The 24091-nt window shown below is 43.3% G+C and overlaps 1 protein-coding gene across 1 annotated transcript; it reads left to right on the forward strand.

The window, feature by feature from the left end:
* The first annotated feature begins 1108 nt into the window (after nucleotides 1-1108).
* ARG2 (arginase 2) lies at nucleotides 1109-23967 on the forward strand. Its single transcript, XM_054161611.1, has 8 exons — nucleotides 1109-1370; nucleotides 1514-1586; nucleotides 15891-16068; nucleotides 16839-16998; nucleotides 20872-20966; nucleotides 21068-21172; nucleotides 22603-22739; nucleotides 23640-23967. Exons 1-8 carry the CDS (start codon nucleotides 1254-1256, stop codon nucleotides 23843-23845), a joined length of 1071 nt encoding a protein of 356 aa, XP_054017586.1. The 5' UTR covers nucleotides 1109-1253; the 3' UTR covers nucleotides 23846-23967.
* The last annotated feature ends 124 nt before the right edge of the window (nucleotides 23968-24091 follow it).

Genomic DNA, 24091 nt, shown 5'->3' on the forward strand with positions numbered 1-24091 from the left:
CTAGGAGATGGGGACAGGGAGAAGAGAAAGAAAATATAAGAGTAGAAAGTAGAAGAAAATGAAATGAGAAGGTCAGTGGCAGGAGGTGTGAGCTCCTGAACAATGGTGATGGTAATTCACATTAACAAAGCAATTCACATTCACAAAGAGGTGTGGTGAATGGTTGAGATACAGAGGTGAGGACTTGGAAATCTTAAAAGGAAAAAGCAAAAGTGCTTGGATTTATTTTGTGTATGTGGGACTAGGCAAGTCACACTTTCACAGCATTTCCCCCTCTGTCGTCTCTCATGTGCGCTGCCTGCCTTTGAGATGCATAGGTGGGGTTGCACGTTTGACGGCAGGAGTCATGCTACCTTGTCACAGAGGGGAAAGGCAGGGGCAGTTGTTTTTAAACAATCTGTTAATCTATAACCCAGTGCCCTGGGTGTAGGAGCAGCAGGAGCTTTCAGAACTTGTGAATTGTCTCAGGCCAAGACAGAATCAGATTTTCGAGGCAGGTGCTTGAAGAGGTGGCCTATTACGGTTTTACCAAGGTTAGCAGATAAAGACTGTCTATAGTCTGACTGTAGTTTTCCTCCAGTAAAGCCAAGGAGTTTCCTGCAAGGTGTCCCTGGGGAGCCCAGTGCGGCCAGCCCGAGAGCTCGACTGGGGTGATGTTTTGCCGCCGGGAGTTACGAGTTCCACGGTTTTACTCTCAGCCGGGGCCTGTGTCTCGCAGTGGCCGCAGTTCTAACGGAAAGGATATTCCGTGCCGCTGCCCCAGCCCCGGGCCCGGCCGGTGTATCCTGCCCTTTCTTCTCGGCAGAAGAGAGCCGGTGTTGCATCCGCCCCGGGGAACTGCGCGGATAAGGCCGCGAAAGGACGGCAGCCCGGTGACCCCCACGGCCAGTCCTGGCAGCTCCATCCACCACCAGCAGCCCGGGGAAGCGGTGGCTGGGAGTGGAAAAACCCCGGCGAGGAGGAGCGGGCGCTGCGCTGGCCCACCGGGGGCGGTGCAAGGCGTTGGCCTCGGAGCAGGGGACGGTTGGCCGCCCCGCTCCAACTCCTCTTCCCCCCTCACCCCCCCGTAAAGCCGCGGCTGTCGCGCGCTGAGCCGCGTGCGCCGCGCGGGGCGGGACACACCTCCGGGCACGCGCGCTGCCGTTGGCCGCGCGGCGCGGGGGTGTGAGGGGCGGGGCCGCGGCGGCCCTGGGTTCCTTAAGAGGAGCGCGGCGGCAGCCGGCATCGTTCTGGGGATCGTTCGTGCTCGCACCATGGCTCTGCGCAGCAGCTTCGCCCGGCTCCTCCGCAAGCAGGCGGACACGGGGCTGCAGCGGTCCCGGCAGGCGCACTCCGTGGCGCTGGTGGGAGCCCCGCTCTCCAGGGGGCAGGTGAGCATCGCGGGAGCGCGCATCGCCCCGGCTGGGGAGCCAGGCGATGCCGCAGCCGCTCCGTTCCTCTGCTCTCCGCAAGGCCGGCGTACCTGGCCGCGGGCTGTGTTGGCTGACGTGTTCCCCTTCTCTTTGTCTTGCAGAAACGGCGGGGAGTAGATCATGGACCCGCTACCCTCCGCGCCGCGGGGCTGGTGGAGCGGCTGGCCGGGCTCGGTGAGGCGGGGCGTACTGCTGGTGGGGGGTGGCGGGGACTGCGGGGCTCTGTTAATCTTTCTCCTTCCCTGGTGCGGCATCCGTTTCTCGGCTTGTTTTGGTGAAGCGTGACTCACCCGCTTGCTGCGAACCCGGGCGGGGGGAACGGACAGGGTCGGTCGCAAGCGGTTCCATTCACAGTACCCGAAATTCTCCCGAGCTACCGGTGCCCGGGGAGAGGCGATGCCTCTGCGGTGTTGGGAAGGTGAGCCTTGCCGCATAGCGGCTCCGTGCGTGCCGTGATGCAGCGCACCCGAGACTGGCGGGGTTTCCCGGGACAAAGAAGTGCCCGGAGCTGCCGGCCCGCATCGCCCCTGATGTGCTCCGGATGCTGGGTGTGCCGCCGCCTCTCTGCGCTGGCACACGGAGGTCTTCACTGGTACATGGGATGTGTACCGTTCTGTGTTGACTTAAGAGAAGCTGGAAAAAGGTGAGGCTGTCTAAAGCATTATCTGTGCTCGGTGCAGCCAAGCAATGCCCTTAACTGTGTTCCTTAGTTTTCCACATAATCTTTTTTTGGGGCCCTATTAATTACCAGCTACTTAGCTTCTTCCAGAAATGCTTGCACCCTTTCAAGTGACAAAATTCGAAATTTTCTGGAGAAATGCTCAGATTTGCATATGAGATCTTGCCTGAAGTTTTGCTCTGAAAACACTTGTGAACAGGACTGCGTGGATGGAAAGTTTCTGGTCTTTTCACTGGTAATATGGCTGTTATTCAGGCGAATCCCTGCACTGATTTGTGCTTCAGCTTCCCACATACATTATTTCTATAAGCTGAGACCTGCAGAAAACTGTATTATGATTATTAGAAAGAGGACAAGAGGGTCAGAAACTTGTAAAGCTGAACTCTGTCTTAGAGAATCATTACTCTAAAATGTGTCACTGCAAACTGTATGATGGGGATGGATTGCAGGGATGGACCACAGAAAGAACTGTTATATCTGCTCTATATGTGATTCGTCTCAGTGGAGTTTGGATGCATGCAGAGGAAAGATAATTGCCTAATAAACTTCTAGCACATTGATTCTAAATTATAAGACTCTCTAAAACAGAAGCTATTGTTTTGTGCAGCCCTGTAGGCTTATCCTGCATATTTTGTGATTCACAAGTTGAAAGCTCATTTGCAATTAAATGAGTAGATGTTCCTTTCCTGTCTTGTTCTATGCAAAGCTGAGCCATATGCCATCCTTGGCAATATTTGAATTCTAGTGAGCATGATTTATAATGTTACTCTACAAACATAGAAGAGGAGATCTAGAAGAGATCTTATATACTGGAGTAAAGGTCTGGATGTTACTGAGCTCAGCTTATTTGGCAAGTTACCATGTCTGAAAGGAAGATGTTACTCTAGACAAGACTCTAGGCAGAAGTTTATTTTTGTATCAATGACAAAATTTTATACTGCAAAGCTTTTCTTTCAAGGGGTTGAGACCTAGTACTTCCATTTTGTCAGATTTCTTTTGGGGAGAAAAAAGAAACAAACAAAATAAATAATAATAAAAAAGACCACCTAACACACACAAAAAAACCCTCACACTGAAAAACACCCCAAACCAACCAACCAATGGAAAAGCCAAACCCAAAACAGCAGGCAACTCTCATTTGCATGACACAAAGTCACTTCAATAGGAATTTGGAAAAGGTAGAAAGAAAGGAGAATATAAGCTCTGTCTGGATTACAGGAATAAAGTTGTGGACATAGAAATGAAGCAAGCTAAATTAGAGTGGCAGGTGAAAAATACTTCCACTGTTTACTCGTTAATCAATACTGCACATGGAGTTCTTTTCTTCTTGTTCCTTTAGTTTTTGAAAGCTCTGAGTTTTCATCCTCCTGCAGTTTATTTCCTATTGCTGATATTCTTTTCCATTTGGGTTCGTTTTCCTCTCAGTATTTATTGCTGCTTATATCTCTCCAGCTCTCACGTGAACAGGTTCAGATGGCACATGGATTGTGACAGGCTCTGCCCATCCTGAAACAATGCCAGTCATCGGCATGCACAGAGGAGTTGTTTATCTTGCAAAGACAATCTGCTTGAGGGGAGGGTGGTAGACTGAGGAAGACACCACATAGCCTTTTGTATCGTGCACATCTGTTGTTCATGGAAACTTAACAAATAGTTTGTGTGTGGGCTGTTTATTTTCCTTCCCTGGATTGCCAGGATGACTCTGCCTGTGGTACTGTGGTTGTAGTACCATTGCTTGGTCTGCTGCCGTATGCTCAACTGGCAGTAAAACGTTTTATCTTTGCCTTTCTAAGGCTGCAAATTTCCTCCTCATACACTGAATAAGTCAACAGAGCTACAGCATTATTGTTATTAACTTGGTTGTTACATTTATATGTTACATTAAAAGAATTAATAATTTTTGTGAGACCTTGATGCTTGTTTTCCAGGAGCAGGTAAATTAATACAGCAGCAGATTCAGTTTCTCATTTTAGAAAGAAATATCATTTATCTAAGATTTAGGGCTTCTATCTATCGTGGCTACTTCTGAGGTATTTGTGTCAACAGGGTCTGTGTGTGTGAATTGTTGCATGGCCCCATTACCCACTGGGAAGTGAGTGACTGCTTTTAAACATGATTTTTTCTATCATGAGAAGCTTGGAACGGGATATGATACCAGCTGTGCAATGATGCTTTGCATTAGAAGTGTGAGAATGAATTCTAGGCAGTCTAATGAAGTATAGATGGGGGAAAGAGTCAGAGTCAGTCTTGATGAAATGCAAGCTCTGTCTTAACTCTCAGAATTACCCTTGCTTGTTCCAAGTGGTAGAGTGTGCTGGTCATCAGGTTCTTCTGTTTGCCTAAAGTTATAAAGCTTTATTTTATTTCTTTTCCATTCATATAGTCACATGCTTTGACCTGCATGAAATGGATGTGCTCTGTAGCCTCTTCTAAAATCGATCATTCAGTAAGATGCACTCACTGCCTTTGTTTTGTTTGTTTTCATCTTATGTGCATATACTTTGTTACTTTGATTATCAGGCCCCCACATGGCTTTCTATGTTTGTGTGCCTGAGTTAATGACTTCTGCTGCTAACAGTGCTCAAGTTGCACTGGGGGGAGCGAGAACCCAAGACCTTTGTTTCTTTTATTCACTGTTTTGCATTTGCCTTTCACTTGCTGGTATGTTTGGGAGGAAATTTTATTGCTCCTTTCAGTGCAGTCTGTTTTCTTTCACAGAGTTCTGCTGCAGCGTTCTGAGTTGCAACTCCATTTCCTTTTTTTATTTTGAGGGGGGTGCGGGGGATGGGAATCCCTCCTTTGAAAGAGACTGTGACTATACATACCTGGTATGATAAAGTCTTGGCTACATAAAATGATGGCTGCCTGTGAACAGCTTGTTTATGCTTAGGCTGAAATATGAGGAGGGAGCTCAGAGGCAGATGATATCACTAGTCTGTACTGCATCTGAGCCACTAACTTGACTCTTATCCCCTTGTTACAAGCAGCCAGAATGTAGTAGCTTGAGGTGTACTTGGGAGGAAAGTTAATGCAGCAAGAGTCCAGCACCTAAGCCAAACAAACAGCAGGAGTGCAAGTCTGCAGCAGGGATAATTTAAAATATAACTGACTCAGCCTCTGGGGTTTTTTTTTTTCCCATCTTGGTGATGTTTGTCTTTTGGCTTTGCTTCTTCTCCTAAGGGGAACTGAAATATTAACACCTGAAAGGACTCTGCCATCTTGCCAGAGAAGTAAGAGCAGTGTATGAAAATAGACCCAGAACTCCCGGGCATGGAGGAGGAAAGGGTTCAAAGCTTGCAGAGCTGTGTATTGTTCTGGCAGTAAAGAGAAATGGGTGTAATATGTGGAGGCTCTTGGACTTCTGTTGGGAAGCTGTGGGGAAGATGAACTTGACCTAAACTGTACAAGATGCAAAGTATGAAGTTCTCTAAAATGAGAATTTCTTGAACAACTTCTGTTTGCTGCAGATTAACCTTAAATACAGAGTGTTACCTTGTCCTTCTACCTGAAGGTGAGAAGGACCATTACCAAATATTTATAATAGCTAACTGTTGTGCTAATTACTATAATCCATGAGGTGACTTAGAACACCTCTGCTGTTGCTAACATGGGAAGAACTTCAGTATGAAACTTCTTCCCAAGTATTCATTCTTGTATGCTGACTGTTGTAGATTTCCCTGGCTTGGTTTTTTCTTTGATTTATTTAGAGCAGGATGTGGCTGGGTTGCTGAGTCTAGTCAGACTTGGGTTTGGATTACTCTAGAATATATTTACAAAGTTTGGATCAGAGTTGCTGGTTTGGGAAGTTAGTGGACTGCAGAAACCCGTGGCTTGCAGACAGAAGTAGAGCTTAGTTCATGGAAGAAAATGAATGTGTTGCTGTTACTTTGTTTGACTGAAAGAAAACCTTTCAGTAATAGGATTCAGGAAGTTGGTGTAGTGACTCAAAGGAATAACCCCCTCTAAAAGAGGAATGGAGTGGCTAATCTCCCTGTGTAACTGGAAATACACTCCTCCTATGCCTAAAACCATTGGACTCTTACTGACATCTGCCAAAACCAGCAATCCAACTTTGTCTCACAACATTACTCATATGATTAGTTTTAGTCTTAACAATAAATCACAAAGCAGCCTTTACTACATATCTCACCTTTCTTTCCACCTAAATGTTCTTGGGTGAAGCATTTGGTGCAACTGTGGGGTTATGTCCCCCTTGTTATGTACCAAGGAGTACATAACAAAGTCCTGGTGCTGAAGTTCAGTGGATGTAGGCTGGTAAGATTTACAGCTGCAGTGCTGCAAAAATGTTTTTCCTCAGCCTACCCAGTAAATATCTATTTAAACAGCTGTCTATATCCCTTAAAACTTTATTAATCTGTACCATTCTCCTTGTCCTACGTTTGAATTAAGATTGGACTTGCAAACTGTAGTTTGTCAAAGATTCATTTATGTTAGAAACAAGATCTGTCAGGAATTTGAATATTCTTGAGTTAGAATCTGGTTTGGCTTTGCATTTACTCTTACCTTGATTGTTTCTCTTCAAAGCGTAAACTTTTTAAGACTTTCTAGTTTAGTCTAGAGTCAAACATCTCTCTAAAGTGTAGGTAACATCAGGATCTGTCATTTTTGGCCTCTTTCCTCATATTTTCCACTGTTGATAAAGTTGAAATGGGAGACACACAACATTTAAAATAACTGCTGGCATTTCAAGCGGCATGTTAGTTAAATCTGCTCTGTTGAGATGAGATGCTGCTGTTCATGGTCTCTACCTGAGTCACCATCACTGGAGGTGTTTAGGAAGAGACTGGATAGGGTGCTTGGTGCCATGGTTTAGTTGATTAGATAGTGTTGGATGATAGGTTGGACTCGATGATCTCAAAGGTCTTTTCCAACCTGGTTAATTCTATTCTATTCATCTGCTGTCAGTACTATCAAAACTAAGTATATTCATTTTCTAGGAGCATTCTTAGGGGGCAAAAAATTGGTTAGGATATAGCATAAAGATGTTAGACTAACAGCTAAGTCTTCAGCCCTACACAGAGCAAGTGGGAATGCCCATTCTTTACCCAAACACACCTTCACTCCCCTTTCTTCCCCTGAAACAGAACAGGTAAATGGCAGTCCTCTTCTTTTTTCCTTCCTTTCCTTTAGACACAAGCATGCACAAACAGTCCTGTTTAGTATCAGTAAAACATGCTTGTGTAGTACTGTATCTTATTTCCAGAACTAGAATAGCTGACCTCTTTGTATGCATACAGAAACAAATGGAGATCCAAGAGACTCTTCATGTTTTCCCCTCAAATGTTGATTGGTTAGCTTCAAAGGCCTGTGGTTTGGCAAAAATCAAAGCACAGTCAAAGGGGTTGGTCATAACTGACATCTGCAGTGAGTCTTTGAAATTACAGCAGTTGTCAGAATGCATCAAGGTCAGGTGCTGCTTCACTCTGAGGGAAAGCAGCCAGGAGCTCACTCTGATAACCAGGCAGGCAGAAGGATTCCAGCTGAGGCTTTGGAGGAGAGCTGTTTTGGGAAGGCCTTCATTGAGACTGTTTCTGTGTTGCTTCTTCACAACGGACTTCATGGGCTAGCTCCCTTTGAACAAAGGAAGCCAAGTCCCTAGAAGTGGGGGACTGTGCTCTGACATCATTTATGGTTTATCCTTTTGAATGTTGTACCCTTTGATATTTGCCTGACTAATATTAGCCCTAGAAATTACTGCAGTGAAAGTATATGGAGTCAGAGCATTCCTTGTTCTGATTCTCTTCCCTTCCCCACACCAAGGGAAGCCACAGTCTGCTTGGTTTTGCTTCAAAATGAAAAGCTTTGTGTCAGTCATTGATTGGATGTTTGTTTTCCTCTCCCTTTTGGCTGGCACATGTTCCAGGTTGCACATTATCCATGAAGTTGTCTATAAAAGAAATGTTAATTTGAGGTAAAATTCCACATCAGTGGACAAGGGATGACCTCAGGATGTGATCCACCTGTACTTCTGCAAGGCCTTTGACATGGTCCCCTACAACATCCTACTTGATGAGTTGGAGAGATGCAGATTTAATGGGGGGACTGTTCAGTGGAGAAGGAATTGGCTGGATGGTCTCATCCAGAGGGTGGTGCTCAATGGCTTGAAGTCCAGATGGACAGCAGTGACAAGTGGTGTCCCTCAGGGGTCTATACTGTTTAATATTTTTGTCAGTGCTGTAGACAGTGAGATCAGGTGCACCATCAGGAGGTTTGCAGGTGACACCAAGATGAGTGGTGCTGTTGATATGCCACAGGGACCTGGATAAGCTGAAGAGGTGGGCCCAGGGGAACCTCATGAGGTTCAACAAGAGCAAGTGCAGGGTCTTGCACTTGGGTCAGAGCAAGCCTCACTATTAATACAGACTAGAGGTTAAGGTGATAGCAAGCCGCCCTGTGGAAGAGGACTTGGGGGTGCCGATGGACGAGAACCTGGACATGAGAAGACTGTGTGTGCTTGCAGCCCAGAAGGCAAATCACGTTCTGGGCTGCATCAAAAGTAGTGTGACCAGCAGATTGAGAGAGGTGATTCTGCTGCTTTGCTCTACTCTGATAAGAGTTCACCTGGAGTACTGCTTTGTGGTAGACAGAATCTTACTGCTTTCTCATTTGAAACTTTCATCCTGTCTCTCATTGTGAACTCAAGACCAAGATGTATAGCATGTGTGTGCTTCTGTTAACGCAGTACAGAGGATTTTTTTGGGGTGGAAGGTGGAAGTTTCTGTAAGAAAATCACCTGGTGAAAGGCAGGGAATGGGGCACTGAAGCAAAATAACAATAAATAAATCATATCTTTAATTTGAGTATGAAGAAGTAGGTGATCTGATGTTAGTGTCTTGCATCTGCTAGGAGGGAGGGAGAGAAATTCAGTAGTCTCAGATATATTCTTCTTTCCCTTCCTTTCAAGTGTTACCTGCCTGGGTTAAGTAATATGATGATCACTTGCTGCTCTTAACAATCTAAAGCACAAGTTGCTGAGAAGAATTGTTTTGGTGTTATGATTTCCTATGGCTGTAAGAGCTTACTTGTGTGCTTGCTATCAGGAACTGTTTTGGGGTTAAGCTTGTTTGAAGGGAATTAGAACCTGGGCAGGGTTTGGTGGAGTGGCAGACTGCAATAGCTGCACCCTTGTCTGTTCTGTGATGTAAGCCACAGTGCAAATATTTCCCAACACCTGACACTGACGTTTTTTACAGACCTCTGCAGGTTGAGCACCAAATTTCCTAAGAGATTTAAGTTATAAATGGTTATCAAGGCAAATGAGGTGCCTGCTCGCTTTGGGGTTGGGAAAAGTAGTTCTCATCTAACTTTATGCAAGTCACAACTTGAGACTACAACTCTGGGTAGCAACTGTAATTGGATTTGCTTGTTGCTGTTCTACGAGCTGAAATCTTTTACATAGGTACAGATAAAGAAATTTTGTCCTAACCAGACCTTTCAAACTACCAAAAGGTGGGGTGGAAACTACTGAGACATGAATCTACATTTTAAGAAGTGAAATTTTAGATCTGAGAGGAACCTATTGAGCCATCAAATGTCTGTATCTAGTAGGAACTTGCAAGCAAGAAGGCTATGATTAAGTAAAACTGCTGAAGTTTCAGTCTCTTGTAGTGAGAACCTTGCTAACCTAATTTCATATAAACCAAAATTGGGTACTTTGTTTCTACAGTTTTTACACACACACACACTCTAGATAATTCTGGAGGTTTAAAACTGTCTTAAAACAGGCTTCAGAATGCATTGCTCATAATGAATGGAGTCATGTTTGCTCTTGTGCAACATTCTGACAGTGTCCGAGAAAGGATTGCAAAGTCTGTGCCATATGCCAATGAGCTTATACTGAAAAGAAGGAAGGTAACAGCTTGTGGCTCTTTGTTTCAGCTGCAGGAAGGAAAACAACAGTTAAGTTTGTCTGTAAACATTGTCACACATTGACAACACACATTGCTTCCTGAAGAGCCTTTCTGTGTCTGTGGTGATTCACTAAAGGGGCTGTAATCTGAGAAAACAGTTTGAAGGAGTGATGCTTTCGTGTGAGTGCTTTTATATAACGCATAGCATGAAGTAATAGCTGGGATTTCCAAATTCCTTTGAAAGCAGGTCAGCAGAGTTTAGAAACCCAGAAGAGGAAAGACTTAATTTCCCTATTAATTTAGGATGTTTTTTTTACCTCTAGTTCACAAATGTCCAGTGTAAACGGGCAGTGTCAGGAGATCATTTCAAGCCTACAGTGCACATGCTTCTGTTCCAGTGCCTGTTTGCTATAGGAGAGCTGTTATCAGTGTTACAGTAGCATGTCATTGGGCAATTGTAGCAGAGAGCCTGGATTTTAACTCAACTTTCCTACTATCAAACACCAGAACAAGAGGACACAGTCTCAAGCTGTGCCAGGGGAGGTTTAGGCTGGATGTTAGGAAGAAGTTCTTCATAGAGTGATTGGCCATTGGAATGGGCTGCCCAGGGAGGTGGTGGAGTCACCATCACTGGAGGTGTTTAGGAAGAGACTGGATGGGGTGCTTGGTGCCATGGTTTAGTTGATTAGATGGTGTTGGATGGTAAGTTGGACTCAATGATCTCAAAGGTCTTTTCCAACCTGGTCTCGTCTGTTCTATAATTGCTGCTTCTGGCCCTGGTGCAGTGTCTTGTAGAGGAGGATGGAAGGGAGGCTTTCCTTGCTACTCATCAGATGTTTTCCACCTAAATGGCCCCAGATTTAGGAGCCACCTGCATTTACCGAAGAAAATTCTCTCTAAATCTGTGCAGGAACATGATTTACTCAAGTAACTGCTGCCTGCTGTGGGCACTGAGTAAATTAATTGTATTTTAAGATGATAGAACATGAATGTTGCCATTGTCATAGAGCTTGATAAAGGGCATCTTATGTCCCAGTTATAAACATCACTGGGCTGAGCCTAAGTGCTATATTGATGACTTATTTGAAAAGGCATGAGGAAACTTCCTTAAATAGGTTCCTAATTTGTATTTCTACTTTTTTTCCCAAAAGTATATTAGACTCCTAATTATGAAAAATGTCAGTTTATTTTATCACATAAAGTTCTGGCTTCAGGCTGAAGAAATTACTTCCCTCCATCCCCTGGTCTGCTGGATGAATGCCTATGTGGCCTTTCCCTATCCTGTTCTGGTCAAAAGAATCTCATGGAATCAAAATGGTTTAGGTTAGAGAAGACCTTTAAGATCATAGTGTCCAAGTGTTAATCCATCACTGCCAAGTCCACCATTAAACCACGTCTCTAAGCACCACGTGTATATGTCATGTAAATAGCTCTGCAGCGATAGTGACTCCATCACTTCCCTGGGCAGCCTGTTCCAGTGCTTGACAACCCTTTCAGTGACAGTTTTTCCTAATGTCCAATGTAAATCTCCCCTGGTGCAACTTGAGGCAATTTCCTCTTGCCCTATTGCTTGTTACTTGAGAGAAGAGACCAACACCTCCTTGCTAAACCTCCTTTAAGGTAGTTGTAGAGAGCAATAAGATCTCCCCTGAGTGTCGTTTTAGCCAAGTCTCCTAAGAATTGTGCTCTAGACCCTTCTCCAACTTCATTGCCCTTCTTTAGATGTGCTTCAGCCCCTCAAAGCCCTTCATTTAGTGAAGAGCCCAAATATTAACACAGGATTTGAGGTGTGGGCGCACTAGTGCTGAGTACAGGGGGGATGCTTGCTTAGCCAGTCCTGCTGGCCACGCTATTGCTGATACAATTTGACCTCGGAAAGATCTACTGTACAAACTATTTCAAGGTAATGTATTCATTTTGGCTGAAATGTGCTTTCAAACAGCTTTGGTGAAACAGTTGGTGGTTGGGACAGGGCATGTTGAACACCTGTGGATTTTACTGCTAAGCTGTAGAAGGGTTAAATAAATCTGCCTTTACACACACATCATTCACACTAACAGGAGGAGTGTTGCACATACATACATCTCTTTAATGTATATTGTATGCACATTGACACCTTTTAGCTCCTTCATATCTCTTTCAAGCTCCTGTGACAGAAATAAATGAATCAAACCTGTGGGTTAGTTTCCTTCACTTCACAAAGTGGTCTCTTGAGCCAGCGTACCGATGAATCCGGTTTGTTTGGACTTGATGGTGATAAATTTTCTGGGCTGTTGATAACTGACTAATGAATCAAAAAAAATATTTTTCATTTGAACTTAACTTCTGTTAGAATTTGAAAGTGGAAGAGAAGACTTCTTTTGACCATATTTAATTTCATATTACTTAGTTGCTAGCAAAATGTCTGTGGTGTTTATTCTGCAAGTGCTGTATGGTAATCTTTCATTGAAAGAAGAGCTTCAGTCCTGGCTCGACCTGTTCTGCTGCACTGACAAATGGTGTGGATGCTGTGCCCTCTCAGATAAGGTGTGGGCTGATAGAAAGCCAGCTTCCTTACACTCGCTGGTTTTCAGAACTTGGGAGCTACTGCCTTTTAAAAGGCCCATATATGTTCTTCATGGTAACTTTCTGTGCTCGTTTAGAAGCTGTGTGCTTATTTCTAGTAGTATCTTAAAACAGAGTGCCCCAGCTGCCAAAGAAAGTATGTCCATAGTGTTTGGTGTGATAGATGACATAAATCTTTCAGTAACAGCAAGATCCACCAGATCACGATGCAGCGCAGAATGCCTCTCCATTGGGCAATTTCTGTGCTGGGCAACATAGTGTAGTTGAGAGATTTAGTTTTGTAATTCCTTTAGATCAAAGTTAAGTGTGAGCAGACAGATGAAATGTAAACCAATTCAGGTCTTTGAAGTATCAGACTAATATCTGAGCTAAGAAACTACATCAGTAGTGATTTTAATTTAGCATGCATCCTTTACTGTTCAGTAAGCATTAAGACAAATGCACATGGTGATTTTTGTATGGGCACATGTGCATGCACTCTTCTAGTCACTTCAGGAAATGTGATTCATCTGTGCACTGTGACTTTTTAGTTACTTTGTGTGTGCACTATCCACTAAGTTTTCCTTTTGCCCTAAGATTTAATCATAGCAGGAAGAAAATATGCTATTACTATTCAAAGATGGGATTGGTGTGTACTTCTGAGATTAACTGTATCTTAATCAGATAGCCATGGGACACTTGGCTGAAAATATTCATATCACCCTGGGAAACCTGAGCTATTCTCAGCAAGCACGTAAGAACAGCCGGGCTAAATAAGGGGGAAGCACAAAGCTGAGAAGAGAAGCTGCTACAAAGTTTATGAACCATCTGAACAACAACAAACTTTTGAAGATGGTAACAAACTACAGGCATCTATTGTCTGTAACAGTAGGGGGTTTTGTAAAAACAAAGGTGCCTTTTAATGCAGGAGGTCTGAGAGCACCATTTGTCCCAAAGGTGGATGTGATCCCAGAATTCTGGACCCCAAAAGTGTCTCTCCATCTAATTGTTCCATACCCACATTGTAAGCTTTATGAACCTGATAATCAATGCTTTATTTGGAATCTGAACCAAGTCTTTTTGCCTTACAAATGAGGTCTGGGAGGCACACAGGATAAAGACATTCTGGAAATCAAACTTCTCTAAACTCAAACTTCTTGCTAGAATCTGCTGTTTGGCTTGCCTGGAGCATAACCTGGAGTGTTTTATCTGATTCCTGAGAGTGCCATGAAAGCTGATGAGCTTCATCATAAAATTTTCTTTTTACCCATTAAAGGATGAAAAAGGATGAAAATCCTGAGCAAATCATGTGGCAGTCCTTTCTTCCATTACACTCTGATGTGCTGTCCTGCAGTTTGTAAGTCGCTGAACACAGCTCCCAGCTGCAGATTTACTTCCCACAGATGTCAGAGGTACTTGTACAGTATCTCCAATGGCATTATTCAATGTATTGAAGCCTTTCTTCCAAGACTTGTCTGCCAGGTGCAGTCATGTACTTTCATCAAACCTTGAAATACACCACTGCACACTGCTATGCAGAAGTGGCCTTGCAGGAAGACACACACACCAAAAAAGTGAATTTTGACATTCACTGAATGTCTTGGGACTTGCAACTCTCTTTCTGGTTCTACACAGCAGCAAAATGAAACAGAAAGTAAAGCCAATGGTCAAAGGAGATCAGATAGGACATTCAAATCTGAACAAAATAGGCTCAAAATTCCAGAGCCATTATCCTGCTGGCTAATTAGGTATTGCCTAAGGAAGGACAAAAATGCTTTTGTGTGCTTGTGTTGCCTTTTGTAAAGCAGGGAGGGGTATATTACAGTCCTGCTTACTGCTTAAGTCTCTGCAGATAATGTGTTTTCTCACAGGGTTGCTGAGACATTATTTAATCTTTTGTTCAAGCAGCTGTGCTCAGCTGATGTGCCCTCCTAGCAAATATCCTGCCATGGTCATCTGTGTCCCTGCTACTAACAGCATGCTTGCTGATTTACTGGACGCCTAATTCTCACAAGTGACTCTTTTCCTTCATTCTTTTCCCCAGTCAGAGCTCCTTTTGAAATCATAATAATAAAGTCATGCTTTTTTTCAATGCTACTTCTATGTTATTTCCACCAAGCAAATGCAGAGCCTGTTTCCTAGGCATTAGACTAATGACTAAATGGAAATTAAGCAGGAAGCCCAGAGCACCAAGTGGGCTCTTTATGTATGTTACTTGCTTGCCTCGGTTGTTCCAATTGCCCTATTAGGCAAAGGATGGCTAAAGGCAAAATGTCAGGCTCTAGCCTGGATGCTTTGAACTGCAAACAGACTAGTGATTGTGAGGAACAAATGGGGCAGGTATGACTGGTATTGAGGGTGGTCTTGACTCATTAAGCCACTGTTGATGTAGTTGTAAATACTTGGAGCCTTTACAATCCTCTTCAGTGCCTACAGCAACAGACCTATCTGAAACAGGCTCTGGCCTGTCAAATACTGGTAGCAATTTTAATGTCTAAATGACTGTTAAGAAAGCACACAACGGACAGTGGAGGCTCAAAGCTCTACAATGTGTGTTAAAGAGAATGAAATTTTACATGCAGGTGAATAGTAAATACGCTCCCAGTTGGGGGGAGGAGGGGAACCAACGCTCAAAAATGTTCCTATGTTTCCTGACCTGTGAAGTAACTCCTCTTCAGGCAAAGCAGAGAGAAATGCATTCTAGGAAAGGCCAGCTCTTAGACCCAGAATGTCAGGTGTCAACAGTTAAATTGTAACTGGCAACAAGAGGATCTCAAAACAGGTTGAGATCAAAGCCCCCAAATTAAAATGCCTGCTAAGACATCTTGCATTGAGAAAATCAGTCACCTTCTCTTAACTAAGCACTAATGCATTCTTCGTGGAGTTGCCTAGAGGTACTGCAAGAACATTTCCCTTATTGCTAACTTTGGCACTTTTGTGCCTGGATTCTTCCTGGGTTTGCAAATGGGAAAGAACTGTTAGGACTCAAGTACACTTGGTGAAACGTGCAGTCCGAGGCATCTTTGAGCAACTGAGCTCCTTTAAGGCTGCGCGCAACCCAACTGAGAAGGAAGATGGCACGTCTTTTTCATCTGACACTTGCCAAGAAATAATGCAAGAAAATAAATCACACTTTTATGGGTGACTTGCTGTGAGTCTCGTATCTCATCACTGAATTAAAGCAACAACACTGTTGTAAGCTTTCTAATCCATAAAGTGACACAGTTGTTTGTGAGGGCATGCAAGCAGTCAATGAATCCCCTCTCTTCCCCTTATTCCTATTGTGCTTGGCTGAACTGATTTTGTGAAGGCACCATCTTTTGAACATTTCTCTGAGCACTTCTATAAGCACCTCACTTTCTCCTTTTGCTGCTGTGTTTGCAGGATGTCAAGTGTACGACTTCGGAGATCTGAATTTCACTCAAGTTCCAAACGATGAACTGTACAACAACCTGATTTTATACCCGCGGTCGGTGGGCTTGGCCAGCCAGATACTGGCTGATGCCGTAAGCAGGGCAGTAGCTGCTGGACACAGCTGTGTGACAATAGGAGGTGACCACAGGTGAGATGAACTAGGAGCAACGAGTGGTGTGTGCTGCAGGTTGACACTTGGAATATAAGAATTTAAATAAGAGGATGGTGTCATGTCCTGGCAATACCAGAAGGTAGCAGCACTTTGATTTTATTGCTGGGGCTTTCGAGGTACAACAGAGACAGCTGACCTCTGAGACAGTGCTGCTTCATCCCAGACTGTTCTGTGATCTGCAGACATACAAATGAGGCTTTCCTGTTTGGAAAAGTTTATGTGATCAGGCCTCTTTAGGAACTGTTGTAATTTCTTTATCCATGAATGTTTAGAGGTGTGTCTCATTTGCCCCTCAGCTCTCAAAGTTGTCAGCTCTTAGGATGGGTCTGTAATGCCTGCAGGTAGACCATTTTGTAATGTGTCTCTACCACGTCCATCTGTTTCTTCTCTTTTCCTTTGACCTGACAAATGGTTGAACATTGGGCATGTAAGAATGAGCTGTAGGGGTTTGTGTCAGGACTGGCATGAAAATGGGTGAACAGAAGAATTGAGTGAATGTACTAGATTCTGTTAGAGATCATTTAGAGATATGACAAGTGAAGATTAAAGAGCTTCTTGTCTGTCAGTACTGATACAGTCCTCCTGTAGAGTTACTTGGAGTCTCCTGATATGATGACAGTGACACATCATGCTATTTGTATGGGAGGGCTGATGTGTTGAGACCTGAAATGTTTCTGTCACTGCAGAGATTTCCCATTGTCCTGAAGCTGAGATGGTGACTAAATATTTTGCTCCTGTACTCACAGCTTGGCACTTGGTTCTGTCAGTGGCCACGCACGGCAGTGCCCACACCTTGGTGTCATCTGGGTGGATGCACATGCTGATATCAACACCCCTCTCACAACTCAGTCTGGAAGCCTCCATGGACAACCTCTCTCATTTCTCTTGAGAGAGCTTCAAGATAAAGTAAGTATCCTAACTTGTACATTTGCCTACACCGAATCTTCAGAGCATTTTACTTTTCTGTTGTGAGCTGCTTTCTTATCTGCTAGCAAAAGAATGCCTATTCTGCTAGCAAGAATGCCTATTATTTATCATATCCATGTCTATACACCCGTGTGGGGACACATGGATATATGCATGCACACACGCTTGGAAACAAGAAGGAGAAAAAGCTGTGCTCACTCTTAGCACCCTTGTGGGTTGTACAGAAAGCAAGAGTCCACATGAGGTGTGTATGCAGCAGCTGACCACGGTGCCATTCCAGTGTGATGAGTGGAGATGGTGCTGTGGCTGTGCAATGGCAGCAATTCTACCAAGTGAGCACAAGAGGGAACCTTACCCCAGCAGAGCCTGTGAGAGCTGTGCTGAGATCACGGCCAGTAACAGCTGGGTCCTGCATACGTTGCACGTTTCTTCAGCTTAGTTTGGCTTTTCCATGTTCTGACAACCTTGGGGCCTGACAGGGCCGTTGCTGCATGATCTCTCTTAACTGGCTGCTCTGGATTAGGCTCCACTGGCAAATATTACCAATCAGAACAGGTGTACTTGCAGGATGCTTTTAAAGAGATAGTCTTTATTTGGGAAAGAGGTCAGATTATCAGAGAGCTGCTTACTGGGGCACATGGATGTACATGGCCGGTTTTGCTACTGTGAAGATGCTAATCAGTAGGTTAACCTAAAGCCTATATATCCTTTTTGGCTTAGCTGCAAACTCTGTCTCCTGGAGACACGCAGGGACAACTTGTTAAATAGTCTTGTTAATAGCAGAGGCCTTTGTAGTAGCAACTTAGATATGACAATTTGCTTCTGCTCAAGCTTATGCTGGAGAGTGGGAGCAGGGTTAGCAACTGCAGCTTGGGATACGGATGCTGGAGCTGTAGAAAACCTATTTTATTCTGGCACTCTGCACTGCTAGTAATTTCTCTTAAGGTTCTTTTTTTCTCTGATAAAGTTTGGAGGGTGGTGTGTTGATGGAAATGTCTCTCCCAAGTAAGACTGAGGATGATTAATGTCTTTATGGCTATTGAAGATGCCATTGCATTAGTACCTGTTTGGCATAGCAAGATCAGTGCATTTGGCAAAGCTCTTCTCCTTTTCACCTGCAAATTCTTTGCAATGAATTCTGTCCACAAGGTGACAGTCATGTGTTGCTTTGACACCATCCTCTTTCTAATACTTTGTGTATGGTTTCTAAAAGCATGTTAAGAATTCCCAGAGCAATGCAAAGTTAAGGAGGCTTCCTGAAATACCCACAGGGCATGAGGTCACTATAAAAGGTTACTGTAGTTGTAGTTTATTGCTGCAAGTTGAAGGGGGTGGGTTTTTTTGGGCAACTACACCCACTTCTGCAGGAGAGATAGAAGAAGCAAGAGACCATTTTGTAAATCTTGGAGTTCACCTAAGGTGACCTGTTTGTCTTGGTGAGGACAGAAAAAAGCCATGTTCTGCAATAGCTGAGGAAGGAGGAGAAAGGCAGAGTAAGAAATGCTGATCACAAGATCTGCTCACCACTGTAACTCTCGGGAAGGCTATATAGCACTTGGCACCCTGTCTAAATTGTTTTGTAGAACCAGAATGCAACAACAGCTCCTTGGAGAATCTAAAAAGAGGGCAAAATAGCCTTCTTGTGCACATTTTTAGCTTCCTTATTCATTACCCAGCTCTACTAACTGGTACTGCTCTTCCAGCATCTCCAGCCTCTGTGCTCTTCATTCCCCATCAAGAGGACATGAGATAGAGGTGGTAGGGTAACACACGTCTCTCTTGGTGGCACAGTCTGTTTAGACTGTTCTTGACCCCATGCCAGCCACTTAATTTAGCTGCTGTAACCTTTTGTGGGATTGCATGTGAGCTGCTCCCTCTTCGCTTCGTTTTTGAGACCCATCAAGTCCTAGCCCTTGTTCACCCTATGACCCCACAAACAGCTGTCCTGGCACAATGTAACCTTAGGGAATTCATGTGGCAGCAACTGCTCAAATTAGCACAGGGCTCTTTCAGGGCCCTCAGTGTGGGTGTTACCTCACCCCTTTTGAGAGTCCCCTACCTACCCAGGACTAATGAGCTTGGTCAATGCTCTACTGAATTAAATGTCCCCACGTAGCAGAAAACACAAAGTATAGCAGTGACATACATGGCTATGAAATAAAACAAAGCATTTGGCCAGGTCACTGTAGAACAAACCCCAGTGTTGCCTGCACAGCCCATTCACAGGCTGTCAGCTGCTCCCTGTCTGTCCAGCTGGCTTCACAGGAGCATTGCTTGGTTCTCCTTAAGGCAAAGTGGCACTCAGGGTTTTAAAAACAGGCTGTTAAAATCACTTTGTTGCTTTAAGGGAAAACATCCAGCATTCCTCAAACCATTCTTTTTACACCCAACTGTGGATTTGTTTATACTTCTTCACTCTTCTGCTTGAAAAACTGCAGCTAACTTTTGAAAGGCAGAGCCTGAAACTGTCACACCAAGCATTAGTGTCCTGCCTCCTGGAACCATTCAAAGCTCATAAACCTCTGTTAGTAACTTGCTGTGAGAATGCCTGCACCTTTTTCTGATCCCTGTTTGGCCTTACTAGCAAGCACCTCCTCTTCTATTGTGGCAAAGTCAAGACAGAACCTGCCAAAGGAAGTTCAGGCATTGCACTCTCTTTATTTAAAAGTGCAAGAGTTATAATTTAAAATGGCAGTGTTAAATCTTCTAAATCATTGATAGTAAGAGAGTAACTGGCATATATTATCAATGGTGTGCTCAGCTGATGCAATGGTAATGGGGTTTCCAGACACAGCATCATTTTTGACACTTCAATTACTTTTCCTAGTTGTCTCCAAGTCATTTATTTTTCATGACTGTTTCAGGTCATTGTTCAGAAAGGTTTCAGGTCGTTTCCCCAGAGTAACAAATACTGTTTATTTCATCCCAGTGTAACAAAATACAGTCATGTGGGTGTGTTAGCCTTTAAAAACAAATCAAATACTGTAACTAGAATAGAATTAGTAATGGAGAAGTGTAAGAGGGAAACAAAGCCTTCTTGCTGCTTGACAGCTGTGTTGGCTGTAGCCATTTTCAGAGCTGGGAGAGGAAGAAGAGAAATTTGAGTTAATTTAAAGCACTCCTAAAATCAGTAGCTATTGGTAGCTGAAGGACTTTTATACTTGCATACCACAACTACTTCTCAAAGCTGAAAAATGATGACTGTGTCATCTTTCCTTTGCTGTCCTAGCCCTGCTTTCTTCAGTTACACACTAAAAATCAGTACACTGTAGCCCAACGTGGAGGCCAAACTTCTTGCCATGCTCCGGTGGGGAGTTGTTGTTTTTTTGTCTTCCCATTTTGGATTTGTCCACCTTTAATGCTGTTTTTGCAACAAAGTTTGCATGACTGTTTGGTGATTCTCCAAAAAGGATACAGGTGCCTTTGTGTTTATTCTTCCACTTGGTGTGATGTATAGGGTAAGTTACATAGCATTACCATTACATGCACTTTAGAAGTGATCTGCATCTGGGTACCTGGTTTCTTATCATTCATCCTTACATTCACTGATGCTAATTACCTATTGCTTGTGGATCTGGCTCTTTATTCCTCCTTTTCAAACTGGAAAATGTAGAATAGTTAAACTTCATCCATTACCACTCAACTTGGGTAAGTAAAATAGTACAACGAAGGTAAGGGCTGATTAAATGGGGAAGCTAAACTCTCCAGTGTTAAAGTTTCTCTGTTTATATAGATGCTATGAATAAATACAAAGTTTTGATGGCGGCAGTAAATACAGTTTTGTATCTATTACTATAAGCTACTATATATCTGTTACTATAAGCTAACCTGATACCAAACCTTTGCTTGCAGGTACCACAACTTCCCGGCTTCTCCTGGCTAAAGCCCTGCCTTTCAGCATCTGATATTGTGTACATTGGTTTGAGGGACGTGGACCCTGCTGAATAGTAAGCTGATTTAAAGGACTTTTGTAGATGTTGTTCACAAGGGTCACTAGATTTAAGCCTAGGCCAGTAATGATTTTATTTTTTCTGATGTAATTTCACAGCTATATTTTGAAGAAGTATGACATCCAGTATTTTTCCATGAGGGATATTGATCGCCTTGGAATTCAGAAAGTTATGGAAAGAACATTTGAACAACTGATGGGCAGGTAACAAACTGCTAGTTGACACAAGCTGCTCTTATCCACTTGTTGACTATATACTTTCCTTAAAGTTATTTAAGTGAAGGTCAGTCTTGATGGGAGGTGGCCCAACAGAACTGTGACACTGTCCAGTAAACAGTAGCCATAGTGCTGACTTCCACATCTTGAACTGGAACCATTTCAGTGTTTGGCAAAAAGCTACAAGATAGGTTACGTTGGTCACTACAGCTGGGGCTCTGTTTTAAATGGCTTGTTCTGTTTCTCATGGAATTCTACATTTTGTGGCAGTCTGACAGGACATTTGAATCCCCTCAAGAGCCTAGAGTATACCTTCTACTTAAAAACCAGTATACAGTAACTTGAATTCAGCTGTTAGTACATGAGGTAGAAGCATTTGATGGCTTCCTCCTTAGCTTGGGCTCCTCCATAGGCTGGCCTGATGACAATTGCCCATTTCAGTTCACTGTAACCACTCCCTTAATACTAAAGGAGTATTCAATACTAAAGCCTTTGCTAACTGTTCAAGGTAGAGGAAGCAGAGCAGACAGCACATCATACTAGTCTGGGAACACAGGGAGAGGGTCATAGTTAGAAAGGGTGACCTCTCACCACAGAATAGAACAAAGCCTCATAAACAGAACAAGGTCCATGTGCCTATGGTGCATGCTCTTGTATCGAAAGGTGTGCTCCATCCTTCCTAGCTGCGCCTGTGCCAAGTAAAGTTGCTAATCCAGCTAATTCTCCCTACTGAGCATCCCCATTAGGCCTATCATTCAAATAGCTCATCTGACTGACAAGCAGTGTCCAATCTATTAAGCTGTCATTGGTTGCCAGACTTCACATAGAAAGTAACTAAGATTTCAGGTCTGAGATTGTCCTTAGCTTTGCATTGTAAAACTAGCTGATGAAAGAGGTTGGAGGCAGCCTTCCAACTACTGACCTGAAAATGGCAGAATGTCTGATTCTTGTTGGTGGGCTATGAAATCCTCAAGTTTGGTACTTCCTAGATACCATACAAATGAATGTTTCAGCTTTTTGCCCTATTCACCCTGGCTTTCTGTACAAAAGGAGAAAGGGATGAATTATGTCATACATGCTATTCCAACTAGAGATGAGTACCAGGTAAGATGGTTAGACCTGAAATACTTCAGCCAAATCATACCTGAGTGGATGCTCTGTGAAACTAGAAAGACAAACTTCTGCTTTTCCAGTATGTCCTGGAGAAAGTTCTGAGCTAAGAGATGTTTTAAATACATTTGTACTCCAAAACAACTTTAAAAATCCTTTCCCAATGCATGTGAGACACTGTATAGAATTTAGGGGTACCCTTAGCATCATGAAGTGAGATGCTACTTTTGCTGATCAGCTTGGACAGTAAGAAATACATGTAGAAAAAAATTAAGGTTCTGAAATTGCTCCTCTTGTTCTATTCTCAGGAGACAGAGACCAATTCACCTGAGTTTTGATATTGATGCTTTCGACCCCTCCCTGGCTCCAGCAACTGGGACTCCTGTTCTAGGTGGATTAACCTACAGAGAAGGCATGTACATCACAGAGGAAATACACAACACAGGTAGGAGCTCACCAGCAGTACTGGACTAAGCAAGGACAAGAGAAACAACATAGAGCTCTCATTAGTTACATTTTTCCTGTGCAGTAAGATAAATGTACTCAAAGCTAAGGTGCCTCCAAAGTTAGTCCAACCTTCAGTAAGGGAAAAGTAAGTCCTATGGGTGGGCAGTACCCTAGGTGTTCATAGCAGCTTAACCATCAACAGGTTCAACTTACCATAAATAAATACATAATGCCAAAAATGACTTTCTTTTTTTGCATAACACTGCCCCCTATTCCTAAGCACACGAGGTGAGATCTGAAAATGGACATCTGGAGTAAAAAACCAAATGCATACAATCAATTTTAAACAGTTTAAAGGATTTTAAGGCTAACAAATCAAGTTTTCACTAAATATATACTGCAGTTGACTCAGTATGAGGACTTTCCTCCTTATGCCATGGAGTTTTTATTCAATGTGTTTAAACAGTAAGTTATTTGAGTAAAAAGGAGAACAAGAAGAAACAAAACACCCCACCCACATAACAGTCCATTAGTAGAGTTACAGGCAGGATACCAAAAAATACTATGTTGAGACCCTTATATCCCTTGATTTTTAGACTGGAACAAGACAAGATTAAAAACCATTCCTCTCCTATGTGTACAGGGACCATCAAACTTATTTTCCTGAATGCTAAAAGCATGAATGAGTCAGACAGTGATGATTTAAGAAAGAAACCAAACTGAAAGCACACTTGAATCTATGGATGATAATCTCGTCCCTCACTTGAGCCAATTCTACTTGTCCAAAGGGCAGAGTAGGTGTCAGACTTGCTGCAATGAATGAAAGGCTGCAATAGAAATCCTGTTACAGCTATTTTACTCTCTTCCACAGTAACAAAGCTGTAAATCATTTTCACAGGAATGCTTTCAGCTGTAGACATGGTTGAAGTCAATCCACTGCTTGGAGCATCTCAAGAGGAAGTGAAAGCAACTGCTAGTCTGGCCATCGATGTGATAGCAACGTGCTTTGGGCAGACAAGGGTAGGACCACACGCTGCCTTTGATGAACTCCCAACACCCAGTTCTCCAGATGAATCTGACAGTGAAGAGCAAGTGAGGATTTAAGAACCCAGTGTTGGGTACATTGGACATTACAGAGCTCTGCTGAGGCACTTGAGTGGCTATGTCAACACTTGACAAATACTGTTAACTTCTCCATTTTTAAATAAACTAGATTTTCCACTGCTTGGGGGCTACTTTATTACCAAGATTTATTCATTTAGTTAAGTATATACAAATGGAGGCAAGATATTGATTACCTTCTTATTAATCTTACCAGCAGGTCAAGGCTCTCTGCATTTTCCTTTTACT

Source organism: Dryobates pubescens, chromosome 5 (genome assembly GCF_014839835.1).
Source record: "Dryobates pubescens isolate bDryPub1 chromosome 5, bDryPub1.pri, whole genome shotgun sequence".
In the NCBI taxonomy this organism is placed as follows: domain Eukaryota; kingdom Metazoa; phylum Chordata; class Aves; order Piciformes; family Picidae; genus Dryobates; species Dryobates pubescens.

Coding starts and splice junctions, on each gene's coding strand:
- ARG2 (XM_054161611.1), top strand. CDS start 1,254: ATGGCTCTGCGCAGCAGCTTCGCCCGGCTCCTCCGCAAGCAGGCGGAC. Junction 1,587..15,890: donor GGAGCGGCTGGCCGGGCTCG/GTGAGGCGGGGC, acceptor CTGTGTTTGCAG/GATGTCAAGTGTACGACTTC. Junction 21,173..22,602: donor TTTGAACAACTGATGGGCAG/GTAACAAACTGC, acceptor TTCTATTCTCAG/GAGACAGAGACCAATTCACC.